Genomic DNA, 15,492 nt, shown 5'->3' on the forward strand with positions numbered 1-15,492 from the left:
GTGCAGAGCAAGTTGGTCTAATGGAATATGTAAGAATCTTACTACTGGTTTTGAACCCCTTCATGTTCTTGGGTGATTTTTACAAGAAAAGATGTTAAATAATGCTAATTTATGGTTTAACTACTTAAATCACTTCATAAAACTTCTATTAACTTTGCGGGAATAGATTCAAACTAAGAATTTTGTTAATACAGTCAGCAGTGATTTCTGTAGACTCCTACAACTGCATCACTTTTTATATTAGTCTCTGCTGTCCTGCTTCCTTCTCTGTCAGAGGACTGAGGTGGTGAGGTGGATTTCAAAGGAAATTTCCTTCCTCCCTGAATTATTAATTTTGTTTCCAGAAATGGCCATTTTTCTGTGGAAGAACTTACTTCAGATCACCAAGGAAAGGATACTGCAACAGCGAAGGGTGTCACTGTATAATGATGCTCATGGCTATGAGGAAGAATTGATAAAGAAGAAACTTCAGCAGTTTGCTGGTGGATCCATCAACCTTTCCAAAGACGACAATGGCATTGGAATGCTTACTTTGAACAACCCAAAGCTAATGAATGCCTTTACAGGTATTCATTGGTTGATGGGATTGCTGGTTTGTTGGTTTTCTCCTTCAGTTACCCATTTTAACACTTTCCCTAAGCAAAATTAAAAGCTGTGACTTACCATTCCTTACTTAAAAAAAGAACTGTTTCAGTTTTGTTCAGATGTGCAGCAAATGCCCACTGTTCTGCGTAGTAGCTTTGCCATAAACATCATATATAAGAAGTTATTTTTTTACAGTCAGCACAGTTCTACTACTGTGCTCTTTCTTATATCACCTATATTTTGTTGCTACTGCTCTGGAAACATATAGGGCATTTTTGAGGGGGTTGGAAGGTGCCATCTTTGTAGACAGTGAAGAAGGGGTGAGTTTCCTTCTCTGTGCTTTACCTAAAGCCTTCCCTGTAACTTAAGATTCTGTAATTTGGTATTTTCCAGTCACCCAAACGGGCCTCCGTTTCTTCATTAGCCTTGGTATTTGTCTTAAATACCAATGACCGATTAATTAAAAATCAGATGAGCTGGGTATTCTAAGGTGTTGCAGATCAGGAGTCTATTTAATATGCTTCTACATCGGACAATACTTAGCTATCAAAACCAAGAGCTCTGGTTTATTAATCTTTTATTATGAGAAGTTTTTGATCTTGAGGACAGGTATATTTGCTGTCTCTCCTTAACTATCTAGAATATTCCAATTTATGTGGTTCTCTTCAGACAAAAGTGGCACAGGTTTGGGGTCTGTCTGCCTGCACTGGTGCTGTGCATAAGCCTTCACTGTAAGAATGCCTTTATCTCTTAATATTTTGAAATGGATACGTTTGTGTCATCTTGTTAATGCCTTTTTTGCTGTTCTGTTTTCCTGCCCAGTTCTCACTGTTCCTTTGCTGTCAGCAGATATGTTTGCAACCCACTAGTAAAGCAGAGTTGTTTACACCAAGAATGTCAATCTGCTCCTTCCACTAATGATTGTTAGCTGAAAGGAAGAGAACCTCGTGGAACAACAGACTTGGTGGTGATGCACCTCGATGTGTCTGTGGTTTCTCTCGTTTCCCTTTAAAAGCTAATGTACAGAATCATGACCTAAAGTGAGGAGTTATAGCTAAAAGATCATAGAATCATTAAGGTTGGAAAATATCTCTAAGATCAAGTCCAGCCATCAGCCCAACACTCCTGTGACCACTAAACCATGTCTCAAGGGTAGAACTATCCCAAAGTGAAAGATGCTAGCATGGGGATGGTTCTTCTCAGTGCCTCCCTGTCAGCATACATGTTGTTATATAATCATGATTACACTGTTGTTTCCTCTTTCTACAGATTGGGTTTTATTTTTGACGCAGAATAGAGCTGTGCAAGGTACAGCTTGTAGACTGTGCTTGTAGCTTATTTGTTGTGGAAGTTGGAAGGGGGATGAGAAGTGAGATGTAATAACGAAAGGACAGGTAAAGCCCAGTCTACCGTGGAGATCTGATAATAATACAATATAAAAATCTGATATACTACAAGTGAAATTACTTAAAATAAACTTTCGTATAAACTTATGAGCATACTCTCTGCTTTCTGGGTGCTTGGCAGAAGGGATTCGGCTGATCTGTTGAAGTGCTGAGCAGTTGCAGCTGCTTTTTTAAACCACTAGTAGCTGTGCTTTAACTATCCTAAGTGCTATATAATGCTAATGTACTGAAATCTCAAGTTGAGCATCCAAATTTAGCAGATATTTTCTCTTTCGCTCAGTTAGTGATCTGTAAAACAATCTCTGGTCTCCTTATAGAACTGCTGTGAAAATAAATTATTAGTGTATGTGGATTAGATGCTCAGGTAGCAGAGAGGAGCTACAAAAACCTGTGACAAAATTAATAGCTCTGTCTTTGATGCAGACTCTGATTAGCATATAGCAAACGAGCCATGGGATTGGGCAGCTCTGTTTTATGGTAGTGTGTGAGGCCCTGTAGAGAGCAGTACTCCATTTTGCTAGGTAATAGCCACAGAAGTGTGTTGTGGGAAATCTTACTGTAGCAGTTCAAGACATTACTGATGCTTTCTATTGTGCACCTCTGCTAAAGGCTCTTGTTGTTACAGGAGGGAGAGTAGAAGCAAAGTCATGCTGGCCTTTTGGCCACTGCGGTGGATGGTATGGCATATTAATTTATACTGCTTTTCATTTCATTTTAACATTATAGTCTGTAAACTGTACCTGTTGAGGAACTAGCAAGCACTTCATCATTTTCATGTTGTTGTGTATCAGGTAGTAGCCTTCAGGAGATGTAAAAAAAGGATGGGTTGCACAAACCCTAAATTGCCCCAGCAGGGCCTGGTTGACTTCACTAGCCAGGGCCTGTAGATACCCACTCTCAAATACATTCTGTTGATTTTGTGTCTCAGAGCTTCTGGATAGTGGCAGATGTGAATCTATATATACACATGTATGCTTCCTTTAGAAGGCTGCAAAACATCATTAAACTGTTCAGAGAAATCCTATTTGCAGGCATTTACTTTACACAGCAGCTTTTTATCTCAAAGGATATTTTATGTTTATTCTAAGCTTGAGCAGCTCGCAGAACCAAAAGCAGAACAAAATTGTTGGCAAATTGCTAATGTGCAATGTGGAGGTTGTTATGCCTTTTTTCTCTTCTTAATTTGAATCTGATAACCACCTGTTTGAAATGGTCTCTTTGGAAACAAATACTAATAATGTCAGTTTAAGCCTGCTGGAACCAATTTCAACAGCCCAACCTCTTGCTGAACTGAAGTTGAACTTACTCTGAAAGAGAAGGAAGCCAGCCTGCACGAATTAGATAATAATGGTGATAATTTTATTTTCTAGGATTGACCATAAAGTATTTATTCTCAGATTATAATTAAGATGCAAACAATTTTTTATTTCAGGTAGGTTTAGTTCCGTGAAGAGCATGAACTTGCTGGTGTCAAATACTGAAGGACCAACACTGGTAGAAAGAGGATTTGCTTTAGAATTGTGTCCTCATCATTATATCAAAAAACATGGACTATATCTGTTGATGAAACAATAGGTCAGGGTTCTCAGTAATGGAAGGGATCCTCTCCCAGCAGGATAGGAGAGGCTCTGGCCAGTGTCTCTTGTCCCCTGCTATTGCATATAACTGGCTCATATCGTTCCATTTTGTAAAGTAATTTTTTCAGTTAACTAGGTTTTTGCCTCTTAATACTCTTCAGCTCTTCACAGCTTTGACTATTAAAAGCACCACAAACAGTGTCTGTGCTCTGTCTTGACTCTGGCAAAGCCTGGATGTCATCCAAAGTATCTTTTTTGTAAGAAAACTTGGCAAATATGCAAAATGTGAAATCCATGAGTTTGATGCACACCTATTTAAACAGCAGTGTTGGCAGTGAAGTTGTTGAGTGTACTGTCAGGCTGGGAAAGCATTTTGAGTGAAGACCCACAAAAATCTCATCTAGGCTTAGTTCTGCTCAGTGTTTATTCATGGCTTGGATTGTTAAATAGAAGGTGAACTGCTGAAATTGTCAGATGACCTCAAACTGGGAGAGCTTGCAAAAGCATTATTATTTGGAGCAGAGGAGTGGAATTCAAAGTGGTCTTGATTAACTGCTACAAAGAGCTCAGGATCAACAAGGTGAAATTCAGTTAAAGCAAATGCAAGCATGACCAAATTATAAACACAGAAGGGAAAGAAAGTGGTAAAAGTGCTGGGATTTGTTGGAGGACCACAGTCTGGACCAGACAGTGAAAAAAAACAACCCAATGTTATTCTGGTGTATAATATGTAATGTCCACTTAATTGTTACCCGCCTCAGGAACAGTGTCAAAATGTGTCATTTCAGTGGCTGAGACCAAGCCTAAAGTGGAAGGGCTTTCTGAGATTAGTTTCTGTGAATGTTTTCTCTAAGAATATAGCTCAATGAGAGGCACAGGAAGAGCTTTAAGTTCATTTAAACTCAGTGGCTATGGAAGATGCTACAGTCTAGGATGGACTCTAGAAACATGAGTTTGTAGAGTTTCACGTCGGGAAGGGTATTTATGCAGGCATATGAGAATATTATGTTTAAGCTAGAAATAAAAAGCTGGTACTGTACAATCCTTGTATTTGGAGCCTACGATATACTTTGTAAAGAGAGCCTTTATAGAAAGGTAGCAGGGAAGGAATGGAAGGTGTTTCAGAAAGAGGTTATTCCCCCCGCATCCCTTGTCCTTTAAAGGATAAAAGACACTTTGCTACTATTTTTAAAGATATAATTTTTTTTTTTTTCTTTTGGATGGATACTTCTAAAGTCTTTGGCCTCCAGCATAGTTTGCTTTTTAGCCTTTATTTAGGAATATTTATATGTTAATAGAACAGTATGACTAATTATACCTTGAGCTCACCTTGCACATGGTTGTGTTCTGTACTCTTCCAGTTCTCTGGGCAGGGTAAAATGGCAGACAGATCTGGATGAATATGTATAAGTTCATGGGTCCTCAATATATGCAATTGCAAACAAGGATAAGCCAGGTAGAGTTTATGCTTGCCTCCTTGACTTTTTTTCTTTTTAATGTAACACAAATATCCTTCATGCAGAATGTCCTTCAGAGTCTTGGGAAGTGCATCCTTGAGGAAAAAAATTTATGTCAGTGCTTGTGTGTGGGATTTAAGACAATGCTTTCCCTTTTGTGTTTTTAAGCCCATAACTTACTAATGATAACTTGGTTTGGTGGTGAAAAACATGACAATGACAATAATTTACTGTTAAAAAAATTTTTGCTTCTCCCTTTTATGACAGGTACTATGATGCTAGAGCTCCAGGAGAGGGTAACCGAACTGGAAAACTGGAAGAATGGTAAAGGCCTCATAATCTATGGTGCAGGAAACACCTTTTGCTCAGGATCTGATTTGAATGCTGTCAAAGCAATATCCAACTCTCAGGCAAGTAGCAATACAAATTAAGTTCTTGGAGAAAAATGAGCTTTCTGTGGTTCTTTTCAGACCAAGATGCTGCATTATGTTTCTGTCGCCACTTTACTCACAAGTCACAGAATGGAGCTTTTAATGGTTGAAAAAAAAAAATGCTGGCAGCCCCTTTAAGCCATGGCTTAAGTGTTACTGTAATTGACTTATAATTCTCAATTCCTACATTACATATTCTTTGTAGCCTTTTCTTTTAAAAATGTCATTTCAGTTTCCCAGAGCAGTATATGGTGAATTTACACATCAAATAAACTATGCTTCAGTAGTTTGACCTTTAGAAGCTGTTACATACATTCTAAAGTAAAGAACAAATTTAATTAGCATGGCTGCTATTACAGAAAGGTTTCAGTTTTGTCAAAACTGTGTTTTGGACCTGCATAAAGTGAAAGGACAGATGCAAGTGTTGTACTGTAGTCCAGTCAGGTGAGTCATGTGTGTAACTGCAGTTGAAGAGTTCAGGGTTTGATGGCAGTTTTTCAACTAGTGCCACCCGTGTTGACAACTGTCACAAGTGCTGCAGTTCTTTTTATGGGTTAATATGTGGCTCGTCACAGTGTGTGAAATAGGGGGTTGTCAGCTGTAGGAGAAGGGTGTCTTCTTGTGCTGCTCTTATGTCTTAGTTTGCAATTGTAGTAACTGGCATCCTGATGCTTTTCTTTTGGCCACTTCAAGTTTAGGATTTAACCACACAAATTAAACATTTAATAGAACATTCTAGTAAGAACACCAGGTCAAAAAACTGATGAGTTTGGTATTTGTCTTTATTGATGATTTGTTTCTGTTGATGAACTAAGTATCATAAACCCCACAATGTCTTAAATATTTCTGGCCTGATGAAAACTGTATCATCCTACTTACTTTAAAAGGTATAGGAGCTTTTGTTTCCTTTGTGGAACACCATGAGAGATATGCTTTTCTTAATATGGTCACAACATGCATTATAGGTATAAATGTTTTTTTGGGGAGTTCTCATTTGGATGCTGTGTAAGCACTGGTCATTTGACAAATGTTTTTTAAATGTTTTTGAAGTGAGGTTTTTAGTTTAATTTCTTTTTTAACTTGAAACTTTAAGTTTATAGGTTGCATAGCTTATAGGTTCAGCTCAGGTTGCATTATAACAACAGAAGAGAAACTGAAAGCAAGCATGAGTCAATTCTTTTCTTATCTGAAGTCTAGGTTTTCCTTCAGAGTTCTGCATTCAGTAATGTTCAGTGATTCTACTTCCATACTCTCTGATATTTAGTATTTTGTCTACATCAAGTTACTCGGAGCCAGTGCAGTGGCAGAGGGAGCTCTTGTAAGAGTTGGGATCTGTAGCAGATACACTGGGCAGAATGAAATACATAGTATTAATTAAAAATTCTCTGAAAAGAATATAGACCTTATGCTACTACTGAAGTAATTAAGAGTCACCAGAAATGCTCGAAGAATACTTAAATATAGTTGCTTTCTCTTTCCTTGGGAGAGGTCAAACTATTTGTCCTGAACTGAGAGTTTCTTTACAATAGCCAACTCCTAAACCATCTGTTTTGTGGGATTTAATGGTCTTCATTAAGTAAAAGTTTACTATAATAAGGAATAGCATTTGCTGTTCTTTAGTCTTGCAGAACTCTGCTCTCCAACATGCTGCAGATGAGAGAGTTGTGTCTGTTTTCAGGTTAAAAGAGCATTAGGTTAAGTTTTCTGTCCACAGGCATCCCCTAAGGCAAAACATAAGTGAATAGCTTCCTGCCTGAACTGGTACATTTCTTCTTTTCTTTTTTTCTTTCTTTTTTTTTTTTTTTTTTTTTTTTTTTCCCAAGGCTGCTGTAGCCCATAGCTTTTAGTAATTACAGAAAACACTTTTCTTTTATTCAACCAGCTGGCTGAGGGAAGATTGTGTTTTTCATGATCTGTGGTCCAGGTTGCCTTTGCCTGTGTGTGGGGCAGGAAAGATGAACAATGGCCAGGAATGCTGAAGGTTTTTCATGCCCCCTAGAGGCTCCTCCTCTTCCTCCTCTTCCTCTTCATCCTCCTCCTCCCATGTTCAGGTGTTCCTAACCCTGAAACAAACGTGAGTCCCCTGCCTGTTCTTCTTTGAGTGCTAATGTGACCAAGTCATAGAAAGCAAATAGTGGAATTTAAAAAAAAAATCTTTTTGTCCTTGTAAGCCCAGTTCCCAAGAGCAATAACCTCCATTCTGGAGTGAGACTTGAGAAGTTGGCTAGCTGAAAAGCAGGATAGGATCTTGAAAGTACAGCTGAGAGGAAGGAGGCACAAAGGAGAATTTAATTTCTCTTAGTTCCTGTCTAGAAGCCTTGGACAGAGGTTGCTGAGCAGCAAGCCACGGAGGGAGAACTTTGGAGCAGCTGGAAATGGTCTGGAAGTGCTGTTCTATCTATAGTGAAAGCAGACTCCTAAGTTCTTGCAGCAAAAAAGAGCCAGTGGTACAGTTTTCTACTTTATGAAGGCGACTTCTTCCCTGCCTCTCCTAGCCCCACTGCAAACTATTAATCCTTTTTCTTCCATACGTAGTGCATACTGTATTTTACCTCACTTTCTGCTTGTTAGATTTCTTTTTACTCCAAGGACAGTATTAGAGCTGAAAATGTGATTATTCCACCAGACTCCAGTGAACACCTTTCTTAATTCAGATGAGATACTCTGACTAGTAGCCTTATTTTTCTTATCAGGGAGGTTTGAAGGGTATGTTGGCCAGGACTCAAGTAATTGTGATTTTTTTAATTTTTTTTTTTTCCTGGATGTTTTCTGTGCAGCCATTTTTTCCAGGTGATACAGAGTAATCTCTCCACCACCTGAGAATATGAAGACCTTTTCTTTTTGTATGCTCAGCCATAACTGCATTTATCAAGCTGGCCTGTTCTGGCATTAATCTTTAATTACTATTTTGGATTTTAGTCTGAATTGAGACAGCCAGTTTGAATGCAAGGACTCTACTGTGATGAAGTGAAAAATTACTTTTTCTGAAGAGCTTTTTCTGCAGCTTCATCCTGATGGTTGTAGTACAGGAATTGTGTGAGTCCATGCCTGAAAGCTGGTACCTCGTATGTTTACGTGGGTTTTAAAATTAGCTGTTAAGACAGCTGTCATGGAGGATTTAATTGTTCTTAATGTAGAATGAGAATGTTGCTGCTGGTTTTAATGGGTGTAGGAGGTGGTTACAGTGGTAACTAAAGGCCTCTGCCTAAGTCAACATGTGCTGAAATCTTCATGCAAGTCTTTAATGTAGTGAAACTGAGTTCACTGGTTCCTGTGTAGCGATCGTCATGGCAGCTGGCATCTGCCAGAGATCAGGCCCTGAGCACCGTGGTGCTGCCTGGTGTTGGGCAGAGGAGGCCTTGGAAACACGTGAGTACATGGACAATAAATCAACTGAAGCTGACCTACTGTTATTTCAAGGTCCTAGTCCAAGATGCGCTGAAGACTTATTACATAGTTTTTCTTTCCCTGAGGTATGAGTCAGAAGCTTTTAATTAGGGCAGATTCTTTACTTGCCAACCCCTGTAAAACTGTGTTGTAGAGATTAATAAATGCCAATTTATTAACGTTTCTTTGTTCTTTTTCTTCCTACCATTTCTTCGGGGGCTTTTTTAGTTCATGTCTTTAAAATACTTTTTTTTTTAAAGACATGCTGAAATTGTTACCTACTGGGGTTTTTTTACCTCTGTGGTGTCCAGACACTACTTTTTTTTTTAAGATCTGGATTAAATGACACATGTAGTTCAATGGATGCAGTTCAGTATGCATATGAATATGGTCATACTGGGTCACTTAGCCCACTCAGTTGCTGAATTCCTGGTTAATACTAGAAGTCTGAGAAAGATAATGATTTTGCTTCAAAATATTCTCTTAGTCCTTAGTGGTAAACTTGTGACTAAGACTTCATTTCTAGAGGTGCTACCCTGTGTTTAATAGCCTTCTGCTGATTTTTCTGTTGTGAATTTATCTAGTTCCTGAATTTGTGTAGTCTTTTAGAGGTTGCAGTGCTTTGCTGCAGTGTTCCACAGTTTAACTACATGATGTAGGAACAAAAATTTGTTTTGAACCTAGCACCAAGTGATTTTATTTGGAACCCATTAGTTCTTGTACTGGAAGAGAAGGGAACAGTTGTTCCCTGTTCACTATTGTTTGCAAGCTGATGTAAAGCATAAAGGAGGAGAGAAATAAGAGGAATCTTCTTTCTGTTTCTTTGTTTGGGTTTAGTTTTGTTTGGTTTGGGTTTTGGGGGTCTGTGACTAAAATACCTTTGGCCCAAACTAAAAAAAAAAAAAAAGTTGGTTAATTCTACCTTGTCTAGGAGTTCATGGATTTGGAACAGTAAAAAGCATGCAGTGCTCCATGGTCATATACAGACTTCTATAGCTCAGCTTTATGGGTGTTTGACAGGGAGTGAAAAGAGGAAGTTAAGAGGAAAGAATGCAAAATTTCACATAGAAATTTAATATTGCAGTTACTTTAACAGTGACTTAATCATCACTGAAGTTCCTATAAATTGACTGAGTTTTGACTTTTGTTTTAACCTGATTTATACGAGGTTTTCTATTTGTGCATAATGGGGTTGAGCTGGAATCCAGCCAAGATTAACCAAAGAGAAAAGACCCAGCTAGAATAAATGTAATGAGTACTCCTGTCTTCTCCATCTGTGTGTTTAATTGCCTTGCATTAGGATCACTTAGCATTTTTTTAATTTCCTATTCTTTGTAGGATGGGATGAATATGTGCATGTTTATGCAAAACACCTTAACCAGACTTATGAGGTAATATATTTTATTTACCTTTCTTTATGAAGTAATTATAAGGGTTGGAATATGTTTTGGCTAACTCCTTAACAAGATGTTTAAAGTTAAATGCATAGTTTTACGTATGTAATTTTGAATCCCAGACCTTGTATTCACACACGTTAATCAGGTAAGTATTTATAGATTTAAATTAAGCCTTTACATTTTGCAACTATTAGACTTCCCCGAAACTGAAACAGAAAAAAAACCCTATAGGTTTATGTGTGGAGGGCCAGGAAATACCTGGTGTAAGGAAATCTAGGCCTTCAAAGTTTCTGAAGCTAACTTCTGTAACTCAGTGGAAATTGGTAGCTCTTAAAAACCAAGCAGTGCCAGCTTAAGCAGCCTACGCAGGTAACATTTTAGTTAATATACTTATTTAATCTTCTCTCTCCTTAAGAGGAATGTATTCAGTTCTGCCATCTGGTACTTCTAAAAAGCATTTTTTTCCTTCATATTTAGCTTCCCCTAAGAAGTCACATTTCTATTAAATTCATGTGTGATAGAATCTGTCTTCTTTCTGCTCAGAGCTCCTTGAAGATTTATTTTTTTTCTGAATAATCTATATGAGAAAATGTTATGAGTTAACATTATTCTGTAAAACTGCCCAGGAGATTGAGACTTAATAGTAGTAGCAGCTCTGTAAGGAATCCTCAGGATCAGAATTAGAATCTATTTGTGTGGAGTGGTCTCTGTATAGTCAAAATTGATGGGGCAGAGCAAAGAACAGGAAGATGTATTACCTGCTTTGGCAGGGGTTTGGACTAAATGATCTCCAAGAGGTCTTTTTCAGCCCTTACCATTCTGTGATTCTGTATGCAGATTAAGTCCTCTCCTCAGGTGTCTTGATTTAAGAGTAAGTTGAAGCTGTTGTTCAGGGGGAGCACTGACCTGCTGTCTGAGGACATCTGTTGTAGATGGGAAGTTTCCCTCAGAGGGAGCTGAGGCTGACTGTCATCCTGAAGAAGATGTCTCAGACAGATCAGAGGGTTGATGTAGGAGACTTAAACCATGCCTTCTGGTTCCCCATAGACCATGGGGAAAAGGAGGCTACCCTCTTCCAGTGAGGTCACTTGTGTTATGGTTTGTATGAAGTGTGCTGCAGCTGGGAAGTGAACTTGGGCCATAAGCAGTTGTTGGTGCTTCTGTTAAAGCAGAAATAAAACCAAACATGGTCATGATTGCTAAAATGACTTCTGAATGTGGTTTCAAAACTGCTCAATAAGTTAAATGTCTGTAGTAGAAGACAAAGCAGCTGTATCAGCATGCAGATTCTGGGACTTCAGATTTGTCTTCAATTCTTGGGGAATTTGGCTTATCCTAAGTCAGTCACTGTTCATTAGCATTCATTTCAGAATGAAGTGGGGGACGTGGTTCTCTCTACATACTCTTCCTTCCCTCTGTCCTTTGAGCATGATTAAAACCAACACCATCAAAGGTAACAGATTGTTGCTATCCTCAAAGGATGGTTTTATCCTCCAAAAAAAAGTTTTGTTGATGACTGAGATGCTAACATTCTGTTTGAAGAAGCTGCTGGAGGTGGCATACTAAAGCTCATTATTTTTAGATAACCCAGCCCTTCAGTTCTTTGCATCCCTTTCTGCTGCGTTCTATAGCGTACTGGCTTAGGACAGAGTCTTGTGTCACTGTCCTGTCACTCCTTCTTTCAGAGAGTCTTTTTTAGGTCTAATCTATAGCAGGTATTTTTCATAACACAGTCCATGATCTTCTTTACTTTGATTCCATTTGACATATCTATCTTGCTGTTTCATTTTGAGTTTCTGTGTCAATGATGGACTAATAATTTTGGCATAAGTGGAATTGGTATTGTGCTCCTTACCCACAAAGATATAGTTGTTCGAATGATATGGAACAGTATATTTTTCTGAATTTTTACTATAGAGATGGTATGCTTGAATTCTTTTGGTATTTCTAAAAGACTAAAAGCATTGATTTTGCTTACAATACTCTCTTGTGTAGATTGCCTTTGATCAGTGTTGCACTAGTCCAAGGAAAAGCTGTTGGAGGAGGAGCAGAACTTACCACAGCATGTGATTTCAGGTAGGTTCAACAGTTGGAGTAGCTGTCATGTTGGGTCAGATATTTAATGATTGTACCTGTGAAATGTGGGAAGCTTGAGGTACCACTTTTACCAAGAGTCATGTCCCTGAATTCCAAGGTGTTTGGAAGTGGGCTTTGTCAGCAGGCTTACAGGGAAAAGAAGTTTGGAGTTCCTCATAGTGCCATGGAAAGACCATTTACTGCCAGGTGTTACAGTGTGGATCACTGGGTAAAACAAGAGCAGTAAGGAGCTTTAGCAGCTTGACTCTGATATACACCAAGTGGGTCCAACCCTTCACCCCTGAGTGAGAGGTGGGAGGACTGCAAAATTGTCCATCCCCTTATGTGTCTTCATGTGACTGTCATAAGTAAAAATAAATATATAGAACTCTCCATTAGTCTGGTATTTTGTGTTCTGGGTTTATTATTTGTAACATAACTTTGTGCCGTATGCTTTTTGAGGTATGGAGGAAAGCAAATGAGGTTCTATCCCTGTTTTTTTCCATGCAGGTGCAGGGATTTTCCAGCATGAAACAACTAGCAAAAAACCAGGGCTTTAATTAAAGAGGCTGAATGCAGAACAGGAATTGGAAGAAACTAAAATAATAAAACGTTACTTTATTTAAACAGAAGTTAAGGTGCAAGCAGCCTACAAGTATAACAGAGTAAGTGCTGTGTGCAGCCTCTCTGAAAATGAGGAGCTTTTAGTGAAGTTTTTATCTTAAGAAAAGGAAGCATGCTCTTTAAGAGGGCTTTGGAGCCTGAAGCAGCAAGGAAATTGTCCAGAACAAGCTGAAAGTACTTACATTCCAAGTAATGCTAAGCAAAGCATACTAGATAATTTCAGTACTGCTCCAGGTATCAGGAGCAGGCTGTGGCTGGAAGAGATGCTGTCTGCACTGTCCAAGTCGCTCAGAAGCAATCCTCCTTGGCTTGGAACTAAATGTGGACAGACCTTTCTTCATGCCTACACAGCACCTGGTGGGCTGGAACCCCAGCTCTGGCTGTGGCCCCTGGGTACAGGCTCTGTTAAAAATGCCCAGGGGAACCTGCAGAGAGGCACCGTGTTCGACAGCTGCAGCACTGCCAGGGCAAGGCACCTGGGAGACTTAGGAGACTTTTCTGTATCTGTGAGTCTGCTGGCAGAAAGTGAATCCTGTTATCCCTCAGTAGGAGTTTAGGGAATGTGGACATAATGAAATGAAAATCTTTTGGCTTTCTAAAATATGTACTCTCTACTTTTACTCCAGCTATGTTGTTTGACATACTGTGTAATTATAGTCATTGTCAAGTAACTGTTATTTGTATGATTTGAGCAGCTGCAGTTCCTCTGATGTGCTGCCATAATTTTCATAATAACTACAGCTCTTGATCCATCTTCCATTACTTTCTAACACACCCACCCAGTGCAACTAAATGATGGCAATTGAGGAGCAGCAAAAGGGACTTAATTAATAACAGCAACAAGACAGAGAAACAGTCTGTGCTGCTATTGCTTCTGAATTTGAGGATTTTAATATTGGGCAACAAAATCTGGGGGTTTTTTTTGAGGCCTATGAGTGGATCAAGTATTTGGTCCGGAGTCACTAGATGCCAAAAGAGGAACCTGAGAATAGAAATTGAGAGATTTGTCTTCTTCTTTGAATAAACTATTTTAATATTTTATTTTACTTTATTATTTTATTTTTTAAGAACAGAATGAGTGAGTTTGGCTGCTTTTAATTCTAAGTTTTCACATCCACTTCTATCTTGCACAGTTATTGTGTAGACCACCAGACTGCTTGGTGCTGGCCTGATATATTTTCTTATTTTTATGTCTGCCAGCTTGTACTACTGTACTGATAGTGTTGAAGTGATTCACTTGACTCACATGGCATATGTACCTTCTCTGAAATGTGCTCTAGCATCATGATTCATTTCTCTATTAAAGTAGAGGTGTGGACATATCCAATTTTAAAATAGCTGAGGTGGTTTAAGACACTACTGATGTATTTTTGCAGTGGCAGTTCTTGTGGCTAATTTGTCTCTTACTCTGTTTTAAGCCAGCTCATTTAAAATTGGATTATGGAAGGCTTGCATGAACTCTGTCACATTTATTGCTGACATAAGGGCAGTGATGAAAAGTCAAAGCATCTTAGATAACTCCACCCCTGATCTGGAGAAGGAGGTCTTCTCAAAACATGTTTTTCTATCTTAGCTGCTTTATGGATTGTTGCTGTATAACTCCATAAGAGCAACATCCTTAGAAAGATCATAAAATATGATTGGGAAAAAAAAAATTAGTTGTCCTGACAAGTGCAAGGCAATTAAAATCTTTTCAGACTTCTGATATGAAAATTGGGGAGGTAAGGATTCTGACACTGTATTTAACTCAATTATTTCCGTAAAACTGAGTAGTGTAAAACCATGCAGCTATGAAACGTATTTCAACAGCTGAGCTTTTTAGTAGTTTCAAGAAACCTAAACCTTTTTTTTTTCAGTGCATCACAGCTGAATATTCTCTCTGAGCCTGTGAAGATGGCTCATGGATTCTGCTGCCAGACACTTGCATGTTGTGGTCCTGTGTGACACTGCAGCCATTTCAGTGGGGTGTACCAGTGGCTGTGATGTTGGATGCAGTGACACAGTTTTACAAATAATTTAAATGAAGTACCTGTTCTGAGTTCCCTGGATGCAGACACTTGAGCATGTCTTGTACTTACACAATACAGGGTTGGTTAAAGGCATTTGGACAAGAATTGTGGTGGGTTGTTGGGCAATAAGCTAACAGTTAGATATGAGGCAGAGACCATTTAGTAATTAATATACTTGTGCAATTAGTAGATCACAGCACTCTCTAAATGCATGGCTGCATTGTGCTACCAGCCAATAGCCAGAAAACCCAACTCTGATTTCTGAGCTGTCTTGTCTTCTACTTCATGTTGGTGCCTTGGAGAAATCTCACTGGGGCAATGTCTGTGTAGGTCTTTTAGACACATCTACAGCTTTGAAAAATTTGGTCCTACATAACTTGGTGATTGGACTTCCACTGTACCTGAGTGCTTCTGAAAAAAAGTCTCTTCACTCTTACCTCCTTTTTCCTCTCTAATGCTGCTGCGGTCAAAGTAGAGATGTGTCCCTGCCATGTGAATCCAATTTCAAGGGTGTTGTCTCCACGCTGAAGATGAGTGCACAAG

The 15,492-nt window shown here is 38.8% G+C and overlaps 1 protein-coding gene across 1 annotated transcript in view; it reads left to right on the forward strand.

Annotated features, from left to right (window-relative positions):
* Positions 1-343: 343 nt before the first annotated feature.
* Positions 344-15,492, forward strand: part of ECHDC1 (enoyl CoA hydratase domain containing 1) — a gene marked incomplete at its 3' end in the record, with an annotated part of 30,883 nt that continues 15,734 nt past the window's right edge. The window contains exons 1-4 of the mRNA XM_008944068.1: positions 344-566; positions 5,293-5,435; positions 10,182-10,234; positions 12,236-12,316. Of these exons, the coding sequence (XP_008942316.1) occupies positions 347-566; positions 5,293-5,435; positions 10,182-10,234; positions 12,236-12,316 (497 nt within the window). The remainder of the gene's footprint in view (positions 567-5,292; positions 5,436-10,181; positions 10,235-12,235; positions 12,317-15,492) is intronic.

The sequence above is a fragment of the Merops nubicus genome, unplaced genomic scaffold, assembly GCF_000691845.1.
Source record: "Merops nubicus isolate BGI_N331 unplaced genomic scaffold, ASM69184v1 scaffold36727, whole genome shotgun sequence".
In the NCBI taxonomy this organism is placed as follows: Eukaryota; Metazoa; Chordata; class Aves; order Coraciiformes; family Meropidae; genus Merops; species Merops nubicus.